Source organism: Notamacropus eugenii, chromosome 4 (assembly GCF_028372415.1).
Source record: "Notamacropus eugenii isolate mMacEug1 chromosome 4, mMacEug1.pri_v2, whole genome shotgun sequence".
In the NCBI taxonomy this organism is placed as follows: Eukaryota; Metazoa; Chordata; class Mammalia; order Diprotodontia; family Macropodidae; genus Notamacropus; species Notamacropus eugenii.
The window spans coordinates 472,051,345-472,075,394 of NC_092875.1; the positions used below are offsets into that span (position 1 = coordinate 472,051,345).

The 24,050-nt window shown below is 38.2% G+C and overlaps 1 protein-coding gene across 7 annotated transcripts in view; it reads right to left on the bottom strand.

Moving 5' to 3' along the window:
- The window catches only part of AP3B1 (adaptor related protein complex 3 subunit beta 1), a 330,578-nt gene that overhangs the window by 254,150 nt on the left and 52,378 nt on the right, over window positions 1-24,050 (bottom strand). For 2 of the 7 annotated variants that reach the window (XM_072606408.1, XM_072606401.1), the window contains exons 1-3: window positions 19,610-19,808; window positions 16,427-16,502; window positions 2,255-2,329 (exon numbers count right to left, since the gene is read on the bottom strand). In XM_072606408.1, coding sequence (XP_072462509.1) covers window positions 2,255-2,329; window positions 16,427-16,502; window positions 19,610-19,782 — 324 coding nt within the window. In that variant the 5' untranslated portion in view covers window positions 19,783-19,808. Of the gene's footprint in view, window positions 1-2,254; window positions 2,330-16,426; window positions 16,503-19,609; window positions 19,814-24,050 lie in introns of those variants that run through there. The other 5 variants (XM_072606406.1, XM_072606407.1, XM_072606403.1 and 2 more) reach the window with 5 other exon arrangements.

Sequence of the window (24,050 nt, forward strand, 5' to 3'; positions counted from 1 at the left end):
AGGCATGATCGGGCTGTCATACATTATCAACAGAGAAGTGTTATGAAAGACACATTGTAGAGAAATGCTTGACTGGAAAAGCGGACGAGTCATCCTCTTCGTTATTCTGAAGTCACCAAGTATTCACATACGTGGCAATTTCAATTGGAAGAAGGGTCTTATCAAACTCTTCCCAGAATTCAGAAGAGTGTCGGGTGATTAAATGGTCCTCAGACCATCTCAGAAGAAGCCACTCAGAGGCACAAAGGGGAATCCCCCACTGAGATCAGGACCAAAGAAGGAATGCCACCCCCAAATACAACTGGCTGTGGAGTTTGTCAGCACCCATCAGAGACATCAGATGCCACCAGCTAAAATGGAGACCCAAGCTGAGGCCCTTATGAGAACAGCAGAGCCTGAGGAGTGAGTCTACCACCAAACTGGACGTGCAACGGGCACCAACCATATAATTCCTCCAACTAAAGATGGCAATCATTTCTGCCCTCTGGTACTCTTCATGCCGATCACAGCACTTAGTTACCTACATGGTTCTCTGGCCCCCTTCTCCATTTAAAGACTAACAAAAAACAGCTTCGTTGTCATGCTCCTGAGTGGGGGGGTCTGTGTCCCCCACCTTCTACAAGCTGGCCTTCTTCACAACACTCCCCATGCCTGGAATCCCTCTTTATTCTCTGCCTCCTGAAGTTCTGTCCAGGCATCACCTTCTCCACGAAGCCTTTCCTGACACTGCAACTTCTTGCTCTCACGTGGTTTTATTTTTTGTAAGAATGTCAAGATTGATACAACTAAGTTCCTCTAGTAACATGGCCACTTGGACACTGAAGAAGGAGTTCACAGCTAGAGCAGTAACAACTAACTGTGCTCAAGAATACTCTAAAAGCTGTGTTATTCTTAGCAGCTTCTGGCCCTTTTCTGTCACTTGAACCCCCTCACTTCAGAAGTGGGAAGGGATGCAAAGCGCTGAGAGCCATTTCGTATTATCTGGGGGAGGAGGGGTGTCATGCCGTGCCATGAGAAAATAATTTACTGCTAAGCAGTCAGGCCTGTGGACCGTTCGGTCCTCGGTCCTACCAGGAGCCATTCGAGCCTGGCAGAACCTGCTGGATTTTATGCTGTCCTGCAACATTCCGGCATCAAAGGAATGTCGCATCTATGCCTATTACAGAATCTTTCATTTTCATGTCATTACATCATCTTCACTTCAATGAACTTTCACACATAACCTCTTACATTTTATAATACAGATTATCATACCTTTAAATTTTAATTTTTAATCAGCTACTTTCTGATGCATTTTAGGGAAGCAACTCAATCTCACCATCAGGGAATCATGAAGTCACAGGGATTGTTTCTTCTGTTCATTTTTCAAAGAGACAAGAAATTCCTCCCTCCACGACATGCAGATTCCTTTTTTTTTTAACCACAGAGTGCCTCCTTCTGATTTTGTACTTAAATTTGGAGAGGGGGAAAGAAGTGGTCACTAACCTGGGAAGATGGTGCAGAAACAGGGTTCATCTTTCTTTAGAATCTATATCTAGACAACAGACTAAATGTTACTTATTGAAAGTCAAATCTGAACAATAATAAATCATTTTGGATATCCCAAGTACCTATCATGGAAGTACTATTTAATTCACTGTTACTGGAAATATTTTAATTAGGACAATCAAAGCAGTTAGTCATTTTTTTTTAAATATCAGAATCTGACCACAATCAGGAGGAATTTTTTTTAGGTTTTAGATGATGAGCTTCCCTTTATCCCAACACAGGATTCTCATAAATTTGCTTTTTGCATAATGATCTGCAATGCCAATGATCCATATACAGAAGCAGAATTAGAGTTCTGTCCTGAGAGCAAATTCCTCCAAAGGCTCTAATCCAACCTATGGTTCAATCTAAAATTGTCCTAGCTTTCCAAGAAATATTTCTTATCAGACCGGTCTCATTGGGCCAATTCCTATCCCCTCAACCCTAAGGCAGAACTGAAAAGGAAATCTGGAAACAGTAAGAGAAGGCAGCACGATCTGAACCGTTCTTCCAAATAAACTCTAAGTATCAGATTTCACCTTTGCAATAACCACAAATCAAAAAAACTGGAACATTGTCATTGTTATACTTTATACAGGAATTTTCTCAGAGAAATTAAATCACCATTAAGTCTGTGATATTTGACCTAAGAATTTTCTAAGCATTTCAAAATAACTAAAAACACTTTAATAACAAAGGAAATCATAAATAACGTATCACAAGATACCTCAATATTTTTACTGGCCACATTCTTCACAACAGCAGGAAAGAGTTCAGATGCATTTTTCCCCTTCGCAATCATCTGTAACATAAAGTATAGCATTGGTGTTTTAATGTATGACACACACACACACACACACACACACACACACACACACACACCAGAAATCATTTCAAAACAAAATGGATTTCAAGGAAAATTTACATTATACATTAACGTTATATAAGACTTGAATAATTCTGTGAATCCATAAATTCTTAAATGGGTCTAATGATAAAATGCTTCTAGTGACCAAGATTAAATATAGCTTTTAAAGTTTATTTTCTCCAAAAGTTTTATTGAGCACCAATCATATTTACTATATTGTCGTTCAAAGAAATGAAGTTTCTTAAGAAAGCAAAGGGTTTTTTTTATTTTTAACATTTTTAAGAACTTAATCATTAGCAAACAAACATTACAATATACAAAGAATAACAAGAAGATTATATAACAAACTTCACATTTTTGCTAGGTAGAGTCTGCCATATTTTGAATTGGAAGGAGTTTATATAATTCAATTTCACAGAATTACAAAGGAAACCAATTACACTGAAATATAGTTATGAACATTTTAATTCAGAGAACCCAAGTTAAAAACCTCTACCCTAGAATAATTACATAATACGGATGTAAGCGGTTTGGTCTTGTTTGTAATTCAAGAGTTGATGGGACTGTAGTGCCTTCCAGTCAAATGCTTTGTAAATTTAAGGGTAAAAAGAAACTGACTTTGCCAGATCTAATTCTAAACCCAGAAAAAGACCGACTGCTTTCACAGGGTTAGAGGACACGGCCCTCCTTTTATCAAAATTAGAAAACCTAAAGGATGAAGTAGATACTTGTTCTGTACTGTCACCATCAGCTTTCTGGGAAAGCAAGAGCCACAGAGACCTCAAGAGAGATTCACCCTGACCTCTTTCACACCTTGATGATATAATGTATGTTACCATGTTTATCCTTTTTTGTGTTGTCTCTCTTTTTGGAATGTTATTCCCTCTTTGAGAATGTCTTTTACTTTTCTATTTGTATCCCCAGCACCTTTGCAGAGTTTTGTACATAGTAAACACTTAACAGACACTTTTAATTTGTTTAAACCTCACTTCAGGAATTCCCACCACATAAAAATATGTCGTATCCACTTATATTAGACCCTGAACTGTTTGTTCTCTCTCCGAGTACTGTAAAAGCTAAATTGGCCAAGTAAAAAGAAAAGAGGCCCCAAATCCCACATATATCCTCTCCAACTCCACGGATTCCTACATCGTTGCTTTAAAAACATGCTCCGGTCTCTGTATTATTTATCATAAGCAAATCAACTTCTACCCCTCAACTAACAAGGACCTTCCAATTAATTCCTCTTTCGTCTCATGTCTTTTATGACCTCATCATTCAATTTCTTCCATAAGGACCCACAATCTGATTCCTATCCTCATGTCTACTACTAAAACTATTCCAAAATGAAAAAAATTATCACACGCCAGAACAGTTCATTGCTACTTGCTCTGGACAAATTCAATTCACCCAATATTAGGCAAAATCAATAGCACTCACCAAGTAAGAAGCACCACACAAGGAATAAAATATTTATAAAGGACTTCTAAGTGCATAATTCATAAAAACAGACGTTGTCTCTGCCCACCTCCACATTCTCCTAACAGGCAGCGGAAATTCCACAAATCTTCAGGATCATCAAGCCTCCCTGCACAAGTCTTGGTGTGCCCAGTCGTCTAGCCCAATCAGGTCCCAGAAACTGCCTCCTTGCTTCCTTCAATGAGAACTATGCTAGATTATGCAAAATGAAAGTTGTTCCTATTCTACCAAGTGGTTTATATTTTATCCCAAAGGCAACAGAGAAATCACTGAATGCTTTGGGGCAGACACATGATATGACTAAACAGGGCGACTAGGAAAAATCATTTTAGCACCTGTAGAATGATGGACTGTAGATGAGACAAAGTAAAGGCAGAAAGATAAACTAAGAGGCTATATCACAAAGTCCAAGCGAGAAATGAAAGGGGCTTGAATGAGGGTGATAAGAGACGTACGGGGGAGTGTTGGCGGCAGCAAAACTCGGCTGGTCTTAACAAATGCTGGGATAGGACAGGTGAGGGCAATAAAAAATAAATAAAAAATACTCAAACAGAATGGTAGTACTAGAAACAAAAATATGTAATTTTAAGGAGCCATGCAATTCAGGAAAAAAGGAAGAAAAGGGAATGGAAATACTTTAGACATGCTGCTGAGGACTGGCAGGCAGCTGAAATGGGGACTAAAATTGAGAGTGAAGATTAGAGCTGAAAAGGTAGAGGAGAGTCATTTGTATAGCAATGACGGACCTCCTGCATATGACATGAACAAGTCCCCATTCTCGTACCTTGGTACCATCCCGAGTTCCCTGGCATTCCCTCTTCACTCCTCTCTGAGACACGGCTCTGAATCACCTCCTCCACAAAGGCTTTCTGACTAATGCTTAGACTAAATGAGCCACAACCATTATGAAATGTGAGGAACATGCGGAGAAGGTCACCACAGCAGGAAAGGGAAGGCTGATCACCCAGCAACTTTGGAAGCAGACAAAACTTGCAAATAAGAGAAAGGGAACATTGATGTTTCCAATGTAGACTTGGAAAAGCATCAGAAAGATCTTAATAAAGACACAATCAGAGTAAGGAAAAGCAGAGATTTATATAGCAGTCCAAGAGGTAATTAAAGATGAAAATAAATCAGTCACTGCACTGACACCGAAAAGCAACTCAAAGATTTATTCCATAGAGGGCTAACTACATGATAAATTTACCTTCTTTTTCACTTTGTCTCACTCATGTTCTTGTTAAACATTCATTTAATTGGTTCTTTTATAAATAACACTTAAGAACACTTTAGTTGCATCCCTGACCTGACAGTTTCTGGAGCACAATTCAGTACCTTAACTATTAAAAATGGGTTATCTGTAAAGTAACATTTAGACATGGAAATTAGCTATGAAATTTCCAAGTATATTTATTTACTGTGAAATTTTGAAGATGAATTAACAAAGTTCAAATCTCATGTGTTACTTAAATAAAAATAAAGTGGTTAAGCTCAGATTCTGAAACCACACTGTTGTATCTAAAGCTTTCCGTATATAAAGCAAAAGATGTGTGATAGCCATATATCCAAAAGCTTCATCAACAGGACCACACAATTAGAGGTGACATTCAGAATGTACAACAAGGTATTCTGAGATTTTATTCACCAAATTATCTTAAAAAACTACAATGCAAAAAGTGCTGTGCTAAGTGATGAGTATAAAAATATGAAAAAAGAGAGTCTCTTCCTCTTAGAGATTACATTTTCACCACAGAATATTAAAGAAATAAATATGATATGAAGACAACCATGATGGATGCAAAGGAAAGATCTGGACAAAGGCACCATGAAAGAAGGCAGGCCACGAAAACTAAACTTGAAGAAAGTACTTCAATGGTCAGACATATGGAAGGAAAAAGTGAACTCCAAACTGCTACAAATGGGTGGAGATGGGTAAGGGCAGAATGTGTAAGATCAAGCAACGTTTAGTAAACTAGCATGACTGAAATTTTAGAGAGCACAGAATAAAGATGAAAAATTTAAATGTTTTTCAATATTCAAAAAAATTTTTAAATACATTTAATAGTTCATATTTCCAATTATATGTAAAACCAATTTTTAACATTCATTTTCTTAATTCTGAATTCCAAATTCTCTTCCTCCCTCATTTCCCTCCCCGCAATGAGAAAACAAGCAATTTGATATAGGTTATGCACATAGAGTCATGCAAAACATATTTATGTAGGGTGTGAAAGAAAACACAGACCAAAAAATAAAATTAAACTAAAAATGGAATAAAAAAGTATGCTTCAATCTGCAGACTTCCTCAGTTCTTTCTCTGGAGATGGACAGCATTTTTCATCATGAGTCCTTTGGAATTTTCTTGGATCACTGTACTGCTGAGAAGAGGTGAGTCACTCATATGAACCACACAATATTTCTGTTACCATCTGTACTGTTCTCCTGGTTCTGCCCACCTCACTTTGCATCAGTTCATGTCAAGTCTTTCCAGGATTTTCTGGGAGCATTCTGCTCATCATTTCTTATAGTGTAACAGTATTCCATCACAATCATACACCACTTGTTCAGTAATTCTCCAGCTAATGGGCATCCTCCCTCAATCTCCAATTCTTTGCCACCACTAAAAGAGCTGCTATAAATATTTGTGTACATACAGATCCTCTTCCTTTCTGTTTTTTATCTCTCTGGAATACAAACCTAGTGGCAGTCCTACCAGGTCAGAGGGCATGCATGGTTTCATATAGCCCCTTTGGGCATAGCTCCAAACTGCTCACCAAAATGGCTGGATCAATTCACACCGCCAACAGAGCATTCGTATCTCCATTCCCCACATCCCCTCCAACATCTGTCATTTTATTTTTCTGCCATATTAGCCAATCTGACAGGAACCACAGAGTTATTTTAATTTGTATTTCTCTAATCAGTAGTCATGGATAGCCTTTTTTTCACAGGGATATAGATAGCTTTAATTACTTCATCTGAAAACTGCCTATTTCATATCCCTTTACCACTTACCAGTTGGAGAAGAGATCGTATTTCTGGAAATGTAACTCAGTTCTCTATGTATTTGAGAAATGAAGTCTTCGTCAGAGAAACTCGCTGAAAATTCTTTTTTCACAGTAATGATCACTACGCGTTTCCGTCCATCTTATTTTACCTGTGTTTATTCCTCTGTCTCCCTCTCCCTCTCTCTGTCTCTGTCTCCCTCTCTCTGTCTCCTTCTCCCTCTCCCTGTCTCCTTCTCCCTCTCCCTGTCTCCTTCTCCCTCTCCCTCTCCCTCCATCTCTCTCTCCCTCCTCAAGTGTTTTGCTTCTATTACCTCCTACAATCCACCCTCCCTTCTATCATCATCCCCCCTTTTATTCCTTTTCCCTCCTCCTTTCCTATAGGGTAAGACAGATTTCTGTACCAAAATGAGTTGTGTATGCTATTCCCTCTGAGATAATTCCAATGACAGTAAGGTTCAGGTGTTCCTCCCTACCTCCTCCACATTCCCTCCACTATAAAAGCTCTTTTACACCTCTTTTATGTGAGATAACTTACCCCATCCTACCTCTCCCTTTCCCCTTCCCCCATTCCATTCCTCATTCTCACCCCTTAATTTTATTTTTTGAGCTGTCTCATCAGTTCAACTCACACACATGCCCTCTGTGTATACTCTTTCTAACTGCTCCACGAATGATAAAGTTCTTAGGAATCACAAGTACCATTTTCCCATGCAATAATGTAAAAAAGTGTAACCTTACTGAATCCCTTATGGTTTCTTTCTGTTTCTCTTTTTATGCTTCTCATGAGTTTTGTATTTCAAAGTCAAATTTTCAATTCAGCTCTGGTCTTTCCATCAGGCAATGCTTGGAAGTCCTCCATTTCACTGAATATCCCTTTTTTCTACCTGAAAGATTACAGTTTGGCTGGGCAGCTGGTTCTTGGCTGTACTCCTAGCTCCTTTGCCCTCTAGACCTCCAACCTTTTAACACAGAAGTTGCTAAATCTTGTGTTGCCCCAACTGTGGCTCCATGGTTTCTGAGCGGTTTCTTCCTGGCTGCTTGCAGTATTCTCCCCTTGGCCTGGGAGCTCTGGAGAGTTTTCGTGCTGAGATTGCTTTTAGACGATTGTGGATTCCTTCCGTTTCTATTTCACCACCTAGTTCTAGAATGATGCTAGGAAGGCACTTTTTTTGATCATGGCTCTCAGGCAGCTCAATAATTCTTAAATTATCTCTCCTAGTTCTATTTTCCAGGTCAGTTGCTTTTTCCGATATCCCACATTTTCTTCTATTTTCTCATTATTTTGATTTTGTTTTATTGTTTCTTGATGTCTTATGGAGTCAATAACTTCTACTTGCCAAATTGTAATTTTTAAAAAATTATTTTCTCCAGTGAACTTTTGTACTACCTTTTCCATTGGGCCAGTTCTATTTTTTAAAGAGTTATTTTCTTCAGCGAATTTTTGTACCTTTTTCCATTAGTCCAATTTTGCTTTGAAAGTATTCTTTCTGATAGATTCTTGTGCCTCTTTTACAATTTGGCCTATTCTGGGTTTTTTTTAAGGTGTTATTTTCTTCAGTATTTCTTGTGCCCCTTTACTAAGCTAATGATTCTTTTTCTTCATTATTTTCTTGTATCACTCTCACTTCTTTTCCCATTTCCCCTGCCTCTCTTATTTGATTTTAAAAATCCCTTCTGAGCACTTCCAGGAATTCTTTTTGGGCCTGAGACCAACTCACATTTTATTTAAGGCTCTGGATGGAGCAGTTTTTACTTTGTTGACTTCTGAGTTTGCGTTTTGATTCCTCAGACTTTTTGGTTGTGCTTGTTTCCTCATTTTTCTAACCAGTTTCTTGACTTTGTGCTTTATGGTAAAGTTAGGCTCTGCTCCTGGGGTGGAGGGAGTACTGGTCCAAGCGCCAGGTTTTTGGTGCAGCTGCTTTCAGAGCTAGTTCTTGGGGACAGGGGAACCTCCATTTTCAGTTCTTCCAAGGCAGTATGATCTAAGGAGAGGTGTGTTTATGACTCTCCTGGCTTTGCCCTGGTCTGTGAGTGACCACGAGTACTCTTTTCCAACTTGGAACTGTAACCAGGGTTGCTACCCCTCTGCGGCTGCGAGTTCAGGTATGCTAGTGCTCCTCCCCGCCCTGGGACTGCAATATGGATACGTATGTAGGCAATGCAACAGATCCTGCACCCATGCCAGCAAAGGTGAGTCCTGTAAACCGCCTCTAACCAGCTGTCCAACCCCTTTACCATCTGTAGACCGAGAGATCTGGAAGCCACTGCTGCCACTTTAAATACCCCTAAGATCTGCTGCTTGATGGCAGGGCGAGGCCCTGGACTATGCTCCACTCTCATCCCCTGTGACAGACCTTCCATGCTGACCTTCTAACTTGTCCTGGGCTAGAAAACTGTTTCACCCTCTCCTTTTGTGGATTCTGCTGCTCCAGATTTCATCTTGGGGAATTATTTAAAGTCATTAGAGGAGAATGCAGAAGATTTTAGGCAAGACCCTGCCTTTTCTCCACCATCTTGGCTCCACCCCCAAATATCTATTTTATCTTACAGACAACATACCAAGGGCCTTTAAGCAGGGCAGTGGCATACCTAGACATTAAAATTAGGAAAATCTGAGTAGCTGTGTGAAAAAAATAATTAGAGAGGTAAAGGGATTGGAGACGTTGGGGGCGGGGGGGAACTAGTTTGGAACTACTAATTTTAGAACTACAAAAGTTCAGATGACAGTTTAAAGCAGGCTTCAATCAGAATGCAACATAAATGAAGAAAAAGACATACATAGGAGAAACTTTAGTTAGCAGGACTATAGATATGACCACATATTACAAAGACAACTGGGAGGATGGTAATACTACCAGAAGAAATAGGGAATTTAGGAGAACAGGTAGGTTGTTTGCTGTTTACTAATTTGCTTGAGGGCTGTTGTTACTTGGTTGGCTGCTGCCTGTGGGTTTCTTTGGGGGTTTTACTGGTTGCCGGTTTGTTAGCCGGCTGATGATTTGACTGTTTTTGTTGCTACTGTGAATGGTAAATTGTTTTGAAAACAATGAATCTGTGTTACCCAGGAGACATCAAGATGTCAATGTATATTTCTAGAATTCCAATATATCTTTGAAATGTCATGTGATAAAACAGATATAATTTGTCATATACAAGATGATGGACAGAGAGCATCGCTGAAATCTTTATTTTGTATTCACCTATTCCACAAAATCCTGTGATATCATTACCAAGCTTGAGTAACAGCACCTACCTTAGCCAGTATCAAGCAAAGGCCTTACACCTACCACATAACCCCCAATGACAGGACCTCTCTATCCCCAACTTAAAGTAGGATCAGAATGTACACCGAATGTTAACCGAAATCAAAGGAATAAAGGAAATGGAAAGTGATTATTTAAAAAATATGCCTCAGATTCCCCCAGGTATAGAGACACCATAACTCAAATAATGTGCTGACAAGACAGATTTTAAAAAACGAAATTCAGAATTAACAAAATTCTTATGCACTTCAGAAGGTTCATATAAAAGAGTGTTGAGTAAAACTGGCATCCAGCTTTAGACAAAGCAAAAAGACAAGATTTTCCAAAAATTGGCATTATGACTGATATGAAAGCACATATCTATTGTTTTCTATCAATACTAACGACCCGCTGAGAACAGAGAGGTCTGCTCATGAAATATGTAAAGAGATTTCACAAACCCTTTGAACAATGATGTGTCATATAATCATGAAGAAAAAAGGGACCTTTCTGCCCTGACTGGAAAAATCCAGTGGTCACTATGGGAAAGACGTTACAAACTGGTAATTCTGCTGACTGAAGCACTTGGGCAACAAGATCCACCACTGGTCACTGGAAGTAATAGGAAAAAAAAGCAACGAGTCTAGCCAAGTTTCTCCTTGAGATGTCAAGAAGAAGGGGAGAGATCTGGGTCATTTTCACAAAGGTTTACCAGATCAGAAAGAGATTTCCAATTTAACATGAATAAAAAGTAGCCATTCTGATCCCCTTACCTTATCCATCCAGAGAGAATACTCTTTAAGAGGGAACTTCTTTTATTCACACACACACACACACACACACACACACACACACAAGTACCTGGTTAGAACGTATTAATGCAGATTTAGAGGATGAGAGGTAGCGAGAAGGCAGAGAAATGCATGATTATAAAAACTGACAATATGACAAAAAATAGAACATCTAGAAAAGAGATACCTATTTTTAATATTTGGATGTATTAATTATCTTACTCATTGTTGAAATATCAGCTTTAAAATTTATCTCTGAAGAAACTCTTTAAAGACACAATACATCAGATACATGCAATAGTTTAGATCCCTATTAGATACACATTCCTAGAGCCATTAACACTTATAATGACCCAGTAAAAAATAATATTGATTTTATTTAACAGTGTATCTATAAAGATGGGAGGGGGCAGAATGAGTGAGATTAATAAATGGTTAGTATAGTAGTTGGACTGGAACTTTAGAGTGCATGGAATAAAGCAGGAAATAAAGATAAAAAGGTAAACTAGGTCTTAAACATCAAGACAAGGAATTTCTATTTTTATCTTATAAACAACATGGAGCCACTAAAGAAGTTTACGTAGAGATGTGATTAACCCAGACGTGGAAATCAGGAAAATTTGAGAAGGTTTGTGAAAAAATGACTGGAGAGGCAAAGTGATGGGAAGCAGGGGGAATAGTTTCAAGTTAAATTGGTTAAAAAAAAAATAAACATGATAAGAGCATATTTAAAACTGCTTTAGAGCTGCACTAACATAATGTTTTTCCAAATTATAGTCAAAAACTTAATATTCTCCCAAGATTTAATTTAAAATTCTTAGAGTGACTTAGACAACTTGCAACAAACTAATTCTATTCGGTATAATCTATCAACTAGGGAAGCCACTAATCAACATACAAACGCTAAAAAGCACATTCTAATTCCATCTACATTACAAATTGATATGGCCCTTAAAGCAAGGACACTATCCTTGTACAGATTCTTTATCTAGCCTTCAACTTGCACAATAACATTAAGGTTAATATTCTTACTAGAAATTTCTGACTATAAAATTAAATAAAAATGTTTTCCTTTGTAACTGAACTGACATATTAACACCGAAGACAAAGGACACTTGGGGGGTGGAGCCAAGATGGCAGAGTAGACAGACCCACATATAGTAGCTCTTACCCCACAGCCCATAAAATACCTGTAAAGAAAGCCTCTCAACAAATTCTAGAGCAGCAGAAGCCACAGAACAACAGAGTGGAGGAGATTTCCAAGCCAGATTGACCTGAAAGGCCCACGGGAAACATCTGTCACACTGCACTGGGAGCTGAGCTTAGCCCAGCCTTGGCAACCTGCGCTCTGGGAAGATGAGAGCAGGCCTTGGGGGTGGAATCCCCAGTCCCAGTAGCAGCGGTTTGCAGATCCCTCAACCCAGAGGCACCAAAGGTCAGTGAGAGGGTTTTTTCAGCAGACCAAGAAGGGAGAAGGGCCTTCCCACAGCAGCCCGCATCCATTGTTGTATCATAAAACCCCTGGGGCACTGAGCAGCTGATTCTTACCTCAGCCCTGTGTACAGGCCCTGCCCCTACCTGATACTCCTGGGGGAATTGGGCAGCTAAGCTTTATCGCACACTGAATGGTGGCCCTGCCCCTGCAGCTTATCTGAATCTTAGCCCCCAGTGCTGCCTTGGCAGAACTGGAGGCAAGGAGGTTGTTCAGAGGAAACTTTGCTAAGATTCTGGGCACAAAAATCTCTCCCTGCTCTTGACAAAGGACCCAAAAGTCAAGTAACTAGTTGGGAAAATGCCCCAAAAAAGGGAAAAAAAAATAAAGACCATAGAAGGTTACTTTCTTGGTGAACAGATATCTCCTCCCATCCTTTCTGATGAGGAAGAACAATGCTTACCATCAGGGAAAGACATAAAAGTCTAGGCTTCTGTATCCAAGCCCACTCAATGGGATCAGGCCATGGAAGAGCTCAAAAAGGATTTTGAAAATCAAGTTAGAGAGGTGAGGAAAAACTGGGAAGAGAAATGAGAGAGATGCAAGAAAAGCATGAAAAGCAGGTCAACATCTTGCTAAAGGAGACCCAAAAAAATGCTGAAGAAAATAACACCTTGAAAAATAGGCTAACTCAACTGGCAAAAGAGGTTCAAAAAGCCAATGAGGAGAAGAATGCTTTAAAAAGCAGAATTAGCCAAATGGAAAAGGAGGTTCAAAAGCTCAATGAAGAAAATAGTTCTTTAACAATGAGAATGGAACAGATGGAGGCTAATGACTTTATGAGAAACCAAGAAATCACAAAACAAAACCAAAACAATGAAAAAAATGGAAGATAATGTGAAATATCTTATTGGAAAAACAACTGACCTGGAAAAAATTATGGGACTACCTGAAAGCCATGATCAAAAAAAAAGCCTAGATATCATCTTTCATTAAATTATCAAAGAAAACTGTCCTGATATTCTAGAACCAGGGGGCAAAAAAGATATTGAAAGAATTCACCGATCGCCTCCTGAAAGAGATTCAAAAAGAGAAACTCTTAGGAATATTATAGCCAAATTTCAAAGTTCCCAGGTCAAGGAGAAAATATTGCAAGCAGCTAGAAAGAAACAATTTGAGTATTGTGGAAATACAATCAGGATAACACAAGATTTAGCAGCTTCTACATTAAGGGATCACAGGGCTTGGAATATGATATTCCAGAAATCAAAGGAACTAGGATTAAAACCAAGAATCACCTACCCAGCAAAACTGAGTATAATACTTCCAGGAAAAAATGGTCATTCAATGAAACAGAGGACTTTCAAGCATTCTTGATGAAAAGATCAGGGCTGAAAAGAAAATTTGACTTTCAAACACAAGAATCAAGAGAAACATGAAAAGGTAAAGGGGAAAGAGAAATCATAAAGACTTACTAAAGTTGAGCTATTTACATTCCTACATGGAAAGATTCTTGAAACTTTTTTCAGTATCTGGGCAATTGGTGGGATTACACACACACACACACACACACACACACACACACACACACACACACACACACACACACAGCACAGGGTGAGTTGAATGGGTTGGGATCATATCTGAAAAAATGAAATTAAGGGGTGAGAGAGGAATATATTGGGAGGAGAAAGGAAGAAATGGAATGGGGCAAATTATCTCTCATAAAAGAGGCAAGCAAAAGACTTTTCAGTGGAGGGAAAAGGGGGGAGGTGAGAGGGAAAACATGAAACTTACTCTCATCACATTCGACTCAAGGAAGGAATAAAATGCACACTCATTTTGGTATGAAAACCTATCTTACAATACAGGAAAGTGGGGGAGAAGGGGATAAGCAGGGTGGAGGGTGATGGAAGGGAGGGCAATGGGAAGAGGGAACAATTAGAAGTCAACACTCTTGAGGAGGGACAAAGTCAAAAGAGAGAACAGAAGAGATGGGGGGCAGGATAGGATGTGCCCTTCCATCCTATATGTCCTTCCAACATATAGGTTGTCTTACGCAACACAACTATTATGGAAGTCATTTGCAAAACTACAAACATATAGCCTATATTGAATTACTTGCCTTCTCAATGGGGATGGGTAGGGAAGGAGGGAGGAAGAGAAGTTGGAACTCAAAGTTTTAGGAATAACTGTTGAGTATTGTTCTTGCATACAACTAGGAAATAAGAAATACAGGTAATGGGGTATAGAAATTTATCTTGCCCTACAAGACAAAAGAGAAGATGGGGATAAGAAAAGGGAGGGATGTTGGAAGGGAGGGCAGACTGGGGGAAGGGGTAATTAGAATGTTCGGCACTTTGGGGTGGGGAGAGGGGAAAGATGGGGAGAAAATTTGGAACTCAAAATTTTGTGGAAATGAATGTTGAAAACTTAAATAAATAAATTTAAAAAAAAAAAGGAAAGAAAAGAAAAAAGACACTTTTGTCAAAATTGTGACAAAAAAAACCCAAAAAGTGAAATGACACTATTCTTCCTAAACATTCAAAATTATTTTTCCCATTAGTTTGTCTTATAATAACTGCATGTTCCTACTTCAAAGAAATATTATTTTCCATTTTGTAGAAAGGAAACTTTAGGCCTAGTTCACAGATTTAGAGCTGGAAGAGACCTGAGATGTCAATGAGTATGACAGTGTTTAGGTTTCTTACCTCCTGACTCCACAGTACATTTTTGCTTTTAGTTTTTGTACAACAAAATTCAAAATATTGAGCTTAATTCAGAAAACTCTTTCCGTTTAAGCAAAGGTTATTCTGAAATAAGAATCTGGTAAAAAATATATATATCATATGCAACATCAGATTATAGGTAAAGGTTTTCCATCTACAGTAGCACAGTAAGAAGAACAATGTTCTTTACACATCTATGAGAGGATTGTTATCTTACCAAGGTTCCTTTTCTAATTCCCTCCCCTATCTCTCAGTGAGTAAGGGGAGGTTTTGTTTGTTTGTTTGCTTGTTTCTGAGAGGTAATAAAGCTGTCCTGGTATTTTACTGGTCCAGGTACAAAGACTCAAGATGAAGCAGCTTTCTGATGGACTGGTCGAACTGATATGATTTCCTGATCAATTAAAGGCATAAAAAGGCTAAGTGAATGGAATTAAGATCATTCAGACTTGATGGATATCCCAAAGCCACCACACGGTGCCCTGATGACCAGACCTGCTTTCATCTGGAAGAGAGAGAGAGACCACGTTTCTCCCAAGAAAAGCACTGCACGATACTCGTTGAATATCCTTTCTAGATTGTGGCAAACTACATCTCTTGATGACTGCTCAGTATCTTACCAGTGTCTTATTTTGTTCCCACATCAAACTTAACAGGGGAGCAGCGTGAAGAGGAGGGAGGGAGAGCATGAGAAAGGAGAGAAGAAGAGGGGAGGGAGGCAGAAGAAAATGAAAATCAAGCAAAACGCAAAACAATAAAAGTAAGGAATAACTGATGGAATCTTTTTAAATTCTAGAGTAAGTGACCCAGCTGACATACCAGAAGTCACACTGATGGAAAAAGAAACCATGTAAAATAGTGGTAGCAAGCCTGAGATGCTGTAGGTAGAGCCAGATTAAAATGTAATTAGGAAACGTTTCACAAAGTAAAGTAAGATATCCTCAAAGAACACCTCCAAATAGCAAAATGACACAATTATTAAAATTAAACAACAAACTGTAAGAAAATAAAGAGTCTGAAGCCTTTCCTTTTTTGGGGCGGGATCAGACGTGATTCTTCATTTGTGTAAGAAATATCCTGTGAAGATCAGCAGCCCTCCAGAGACACAGAATGATAGAGAGCAGCCTGCGTGGACCATTAAAAAGGAGAAGTTACTTGCCTGACTAAGGTCACAGGGTATGTGTCAAACGCAGGACTTAGATAAAGGTCTTCCCAACTCTAAGGCTAATCCTCTGTCTATTGTAACTACACTGCGACACCTTAAAGAGTACAGATAAGGAAAGCTGAACACAAACATCTGAAGATCCAAAAGACAATATATTTAATGAAATTATTATCCAAATATTCACCTACCCCAACTATTCTTTTCATAGCATCCAGCTTGGCGGAGTCTTTGCTGCTTTCCAACATTTGCTTCAGATCTTCATTTCTAACAAAAATAGAAAGAAAATTATACCGTGTTAGATTCTTAAATTAAACTACCATCGTCCTATATTATTTTCACGTGAATTAGAAGTTCAACATTTTTTCAGTTTTAATATACTAGGCCTGGGAAATGCCTTGTTAAAAGAGAGAACTTTCAAAGCATTTTTGCTCTCAAAAAAATCAAATGCTTTTTTGTATTCAGTGAACATTAAACTCTGTAAACAATAAACCCAGTAAACAAAATCCTCCATTAAAGCCCAACTGCCATGTCTGACAAAGGCATGCAGCAAACTCTGGGTATCCCACAACACCGAAGGAGCCTGTAGATCCCACACCAAGTAACAGCACAGCTGTTCCACTAAGAAGTTCCAACTGGCTCAGCCTCAAAAGGGCATAAACAATACCAGGGAAAGGAAAACTCCCACGGGTGAAATATTAAAGCAGTACCCACTAACATTAATTTATAAGTATCCTCTTTTATGAGTTCCTCCAGGAAAGGAAAATGCCTATTTTCTTTGTAATTTTTCATTGCTCCTAAAGTCACCATATAGAGTTATTACTGTATATCCCACTAATTCAGAAGACTTGGAGAAAAGATGTCAGAATTATGAAACACTTTTCAAAAAGGCAGGTTTTACTTTCCAGTACACAGAGTAACAGAAACTTTTAAAATGTCGCCAAGAGTACTCTAAGAAACTTAAAATGACAAAGAAATACATGTCTTGTACCAGCTGATAACGATGACCTCCATGTAACTTCAAACTATCTTTTTGCTTGCACACTCTCTACAAATGAATGTTGGCCCAATCATCCCAAAGTTTGGGAGGGAAATGCTTTTTTAAGCAAACTAAATATTTCCTATGCAAATATTCCCTCTTGTTTACGCTACGAATTTGCTCAAAGTTCACGGATACAAAAACATCAGCCTACTCCACACACACAAAAAAAATCTTAATGAGAAGCCTTTGAATTCATGAATACCTACGGCCTTTACTGAGGTAATTCCTCCCTTCGTAACTACTTTCAAAGAATCACAAGTACATTACTCAGGTCCCTTTTTTCTCCTTCTTAGTTTGCTCTCAACTCTCACTGCTTATTGCCGGCTCTCCCAGAAATGCCTCTGTCTGCTCTCACCTTGCACTGTGCACCCTGTTTTGATGCACTGAAAAGCACTTCCATTAATTACCTCACTTGGTTCTACACTATGAACATCTCTATTTAGAAAATGAAAATCCAAAGAAAAAAGGGACTTGCCCAGGGTTACAAAGTTATAATCCACTTGGTCTGTGAGGCAAAAAGATTTATCAGAAAAGAAAATTATGCCAGTGGCTGAGGTTAGCTGTGCTACTGAATTTACGTCATTGTAATATCAAAGTTAATAGCAGAGCTCCTCTGAGAAATGAAATATCTGCTTAAAAAAAAAAGAGAGGAGTAAATAGGGGATGCCACTTAGCCACAGCAGTTTTGAATATCCTATACGGAATATTTAAATTAGGTTACTATAAGAAGGCTTTTCCACAGAAATTTACATAAAGTCAGAACAATTCTTAAGTGTAAAAAAGTCAATATCCTGGTCTAAATTCAGATTCCAAACACCACCCTTCCTTTTCTAAATAAACAAAGTTTACACAAATTCTGTTCTCCTGCGAATACTTCAAAAAGAAAAAAAAGCAAGTTCTAATCTACTTGTTACTATTAAAAAACTTTGTTCTATCAAGCACAACGAAATCTTGGAAACACAAATCCATGTAACAGAATCACGAGGCCTTAGGATTCGAAGGGATCTTGGATCTTCCCTAGGCCCCCGCCATTTTGCAGATGAGGAAACTGAAGCCCAAAAGTCCTTGTCAAAAATAATCATCACCCATTTATGAAATATACACACAGATTAAGTGATAAGCACAATTTGGAGCCAATATTTCTTTAGTTTAAAGATAAAATTTCAATTTACTTTAGTAAAGAGAGATGCACTGTCACTGTTAAGGATGAAAAGAATTTCTTTAATTCCTTTTGTCTGTCGCCAATATTCAAGATAACCTCAAAGGTGCTGAAATAATAAATATATACATTATACATATGTATCACTACTAAATACATAAGATATAATACAATGATCTTAATTTCAAAGGTGAAATCAAATGATGACTTGAATCTGAATCTAGAAGGAAAACTGAAAATTTGGCAACAAGGATTGGAGATGGGAAGCAATTTTTCATCCAGAGAAAGAAATATTCCTAGGTTTAAGAGGTTAACAAGAGGTGACAGAGACAGAACCAGGTGGAAGAACAGAAAAAGCAGGTTCTTTACTTCAGTAGTTTGAACCATTTTACAGTGAGTAAACAAAAAAACAGACTGTAATCTCTTCTATTTACATTTCATACATGAATTACCAATTTCTAACTTTTCAATCTATTTATAATACTGGATCTCTTCACAGATGCAGTATGTTAAAAATGAAAAAAATGTTGATCTTTTATTGTGTTAAAGTATTAGACGTAGCTAGCTTTTAAAAATGTATATATAACTTATTAACCTCATATTTTAAAAGCTGTGTGTGTGTGTGTGTGTGTGTGTGTGTGTGTGTGTGATCCTGAAATGCAACCACTACTTATTTCTTCAGGCAAAAATGAAGGTCAAGTCTGATTCAGATTTAAATGGCTTTTCACCTTTAAGAATTTTCATACAGTTAGTATTACTCATTACTAAATGAAGCATTCCCTTAGAAGAGAAGGTTGGAAATGTAAGAGGGTAAAAACAAAACCCTAATAATCAACTTTAGGAACTGTTTATTCCATTATCTAATACAATGCTTTCATTGCTCTTTTAACCTTCCTCATAATTTACTTAGAAATTCTGCATTTACCTAAGTATCGCATTTAAAGCACTTTGACAAATGATCTTATAAAGAAACGAGCACATGAAAACATTCTGATATGAACTCATCAAAGGTAATGGAGACAATCAGGTTCTCCTACTGTCCTTAACTCTTTGATCATTAACCACCACTTGCCCTTTTTAAAGTAAAAGAACCCAAAAAATCTCTGGTTACAATTTTATCATCTTTTTGAAAGACTACTTCTCTTAACAATTTAGAAAGGTCCAAACACTTACCTAATAATAAAAGGACATTCAATTGGTTCAGTAACAGCATCTATGAGCCCTTTCTCTTCCACAGTTGGTTCAGATTTCAGCGTAACTTGGAGGGTCTCTGCTAATCCCAAAATAGATTTAACTGTAGAAGATACTGCACTAACATGACCCAGAAATGAAGATTCTTCTTCCATTATCTCAAGTTAGGAGAAATTGGCTGATTGTTTCATTAGAAATTTAATTATAAAAGGTTATTAAATTCTAAGACACAGGATATCCACTCCCTTCACTGAGCAAATGCCACCAAAAATAATGAATAATTTCAAAGTTCATTTTCCTTTAATAGAATTTCTTATCAACTTCCCTAGGTAAACAGATATGCCATTTGTTAAAAAAAAAAAACAAACAAACAACTTTTTTTCTGATCTCCCACACTTTGTGGTACAACAGGAAATGTTTTGTATCCCTAACAAAGCATCAAAAAACTAAGATACATGTATCAAACATCAAGTTACAAAATGCCACAAATTCAACTAGTTTCATCTGTTAAGAGAACCCAAACAAATCTTATTCCCAACAGATTTAATAAACCAGGTCACCAAGTCTTCTTAACAACCCTTATTTCTTCAAACAATGACAAACAATGAATGATGGAAATCACTGACAGAGTTCTCCAATATATCAGATGCCATGGTTTCTGAGCTGCTGATAAATCAGCTACTGACTTACATTCAGTGAAGGGTTTATGTACAATTTTAATGCTCATACCTACATTATGGACTTTAATTTCACTTTGGCTGTCTACTGTTTACTTAACTGTATGAGCTTAAAGAGGTCAATATTTGTCCTCCGTTTCCTCATGGACAAAAGGAGTTCACCCAGATCACTGCTGAGATACCTTCCAGCATTAAGTCTTACTGTTCTGTGTTTCTGGGGATTTTCTCTACCATAACTGTCAAATTTCTCACAGCCTCTCTGCCCTGTCCAATTCTGCTGAGGCATGTGACCATAGTGTCAACAAACATTTAAGTATCTATTCTATGCTGACCACTGCGAAAGGTACTACATGAAGGTAAAGAAACTTCATCCTGTCCTCAAGAAAATTAAAATCTAGTTGGCTTGTTATACTTACACTAGTAACTACTGAGCATATCAGAATGTGTTAAATGCACAAGAAAATTACAACATCTTGAGTTCAGATGGGAAAGGGATCAATCACTACTGCTAGGACAGAAATGAGATGGTTTATCCCATGAGTCAGTTGGGGGCAGGGAGGTAGGAGGAGGAAGCAGAATGCATCACAGGCACAGGAAACAGCAATAAAGGCAACATGAAAAGGAGAGAAAGAGCATTCATCCAGATGACTTCTTTTTATTGACATCTCTTATTTTTATACGGTCCTCATCCCACTCTCTTCCCCAGAGTCAAACCTTCTACCAAAGAATAAGGAAGAGAAAAAGTGGTGAAACAAAACTAACCAACACATCAACCAAGTCTGACAGGATTCGTAACATGTTCTGTGCCCTAAACCCTCAACCTCAGGAAATAGAGAGATGAGCATTTTCATCTCTTTTTCCCCAGGAACGAGCATGCTCCTAAGTTTACCACAACCCCCCCTTTTTTAATCCTTCTATTTATTCTGCAATAAGCATTGTGAATGTTCCTTTCTTGGATCTCACTTCACCTGGCATCAATCCACATACGCCTCCTCATGCTGAATTCTGCATTTTCATCACTTCTCATGGCACAGCATTATTCCGTTACATTTCTGTGCCACTATTTGTTTAGCCAGACACCAAAAGATAAGAATAGACTTTGTTTCCAGTCTGGCCATGGTAGCACTCAGATGGCAACATCCCAAGTTCAAGAGCTCCAAGGTTCCTAGAGGGTCCAGAACATTCAGCACTCCCAACCTCAAAGATGCAAGGGGGTACATCCTAGTTAAGAGAAAGAACCCAGGTGACCCCCTGATGAGAGCAGGAGAGATAAACACTCCACCCAAAAGCACATAAGGGGACAGAAGCTGAGCGTAGCACAAAGCCCCTATTCTAGAATTAAGGGTGGAAAGATGAGTAAACCAAATAAGACATAGATCATTATTAAAGCATTATAATAAATTCAGAGATATTTTCTTCTTCTAGGTTGGATTCTGGGGTAATTCCATTACATCTGCAAGGTGAGAATCAAAGGAAAATATAGATTTACCAGAAAGACTACATAAAGGACAAGAAAGGCATCAAGTAGTTTTAAAGTGAAAATGGTAAATGCTAACCAAGAATGGACCTCCTAGAAACTAGATTAGACCAAACAAAAATCAACAATTTCATGAAACAAGAAGAAATAAGACAACAAAATCAAAAGATTGAGAAAAAATGTAAAATGTCAAAAACCTGTGAAAGAGAATTTTAGATGCACCAGACTGAAAATCATGATTTAGGAAAAAGACCTAGATGCTGTATTTCAACAATTCATCATTGAAAACTGCCTAGATCTCTTGGAAAGAGAGGACAAAGTAAGGCCAGAAAAAATTCATTCAATAATTTTCTGAAAGACATCCCAAAAGGAAAGGTCCCAGGAATGCCACAAACAAAATTCAGACCTTCTATGTCAAAGAAAAAAATACTATAAACATCCAGAAAAAAAGTAATAATTCAGTTCAAACACCAAGCAACCACAGAAAAGATCACACATGACTCAACACCTTCAACTACAAACAAGAGATCTTGGCATAAGGTATTTCAAAAGAAACATTCCATGTGCTTCCAACCAAGAACACCTTAAGCTCAGGGGAAAGCTCAGGGGAGGGAGGAAAAGGAAGGGATAAATCTTTAAAGGAAAAGATCACAGTTTAGCAAGAACACAGGACTCAAAAGAAACCTAGACAGGTAACATTTTTGCCAGTGGGAAGGGGCTCAGGAAAGCTAAAAGGATAATGTTCTTCTGGGAGAAAAGAAATCTTTATCCCTCCAGAAGCTTACTGTCTTCATTAAAGGTCACAAGGTGACAAAAATACAGAGAGTGCAGGGATTGAACCTGGGAAAGTCTAAGTTCAAATCCTCTGCTTCAGATACTTAATTGGAGTGTGAAGTCACTTAACTTCTCTTTGCCTCAGTTTCCCAACCTGTAAATAGAGATAATAATAGAACCTAACTCTCAGGATTGTTATGAGAATCAAATGATGCACAGAAAACACTTCTGGGGGTTACTACTGTTATTATTATTTAGTTCTTCAAAAATTATTGAGGGAGTTAGATAAGAAAACAAAGGACCTCGGGGTGGACTGGTTCTGTTCTGGGGGTTTTTTAGAGGGGAAGAAGGGATACACTGATACACACAAGAAGAAGGAGGTAGAATTTACTATTTCTTATAACTGGGGTGCATTCAGAAGAGTAATAAACTGAAGAAAGAGGAAGTGGGAAGCAAAAGAATCTCATTCTTAACTGAAATACACAAAGGAAGATAATGGAGAGGAAATAGCCAAAAAAAATTTCCTAATCATTAAGTGAAAATTAAAAAGAGAAAAGGAAAGAAAAGAAAAAGTAAGGGGATGTCCACGAGGGAATGGCTAAATAAACAGTGATATATAAATAAAATGGAATATCATTGTGCCCTAAGAAATGACAAAAGATTATTTCAAAGAACCCTGAGAATTAAAAACAAATGTTCAGTAAAGTGAGCAAAAACAAGAGAACAATTCATACAAAGACATGGACAACTGGTAAAAAAAAATAATAACTTTAAACAGTTAGTTTAATAAGAATGTATGTGTAGAATCTGGGGTGTAGGGTGTGTTCAGGGAGGACCAGTACCTTTGGTGTGATGGCTGCTGAGCCCTTTTCAGGGCTCTTTCCACCTTTGGTGTCCACCTGTTCCACTCAACTCTCACCTATGGCTCCGAGAAACTACAGCATGCGCAGCGGCCACACCCTGGTAAACCGTGTCAGCAGATAGGCCAAGCCAGGTTGAGGGCAACCAAGGGTTCTCAAACCCATTGGTGAGTTAGAGGGGTGTCTACCCCAAGCATGTGAAGACTTCCTCTGGTGGAATGGGCGGATGAGAACAATATATGAAAACATCTGCAAAAATGATTCCACTCACCACTGGCACATGGAACATGCGCACACCAACAGACAACACAAAATCCAGCAGACCTGAAAGAAGAACTGCTCTTGTTGCAAGAGAACTCAACAGGTATCACATCCAAATAGCAGCCATGAGTGAAACAAAGTTGGCAAATGAAGGCCAGCTTACTGAGGTTGGAACTGGATACACCTTTTTCTGGAGTGGGCGCAGTGAAGGGGAGCACTGTGAAACTGGCGTGGGTTTTGCAACCAAAACTAATCAAATCAGCAAACTGGTATGCCTGCCAAAAGGAGTGAATGACAAGCTCATGACAATGTGATTGCCACTCACAGGAAAACATCATGCCACCATCATCAGTGCCTATGCTCCCATCATGACA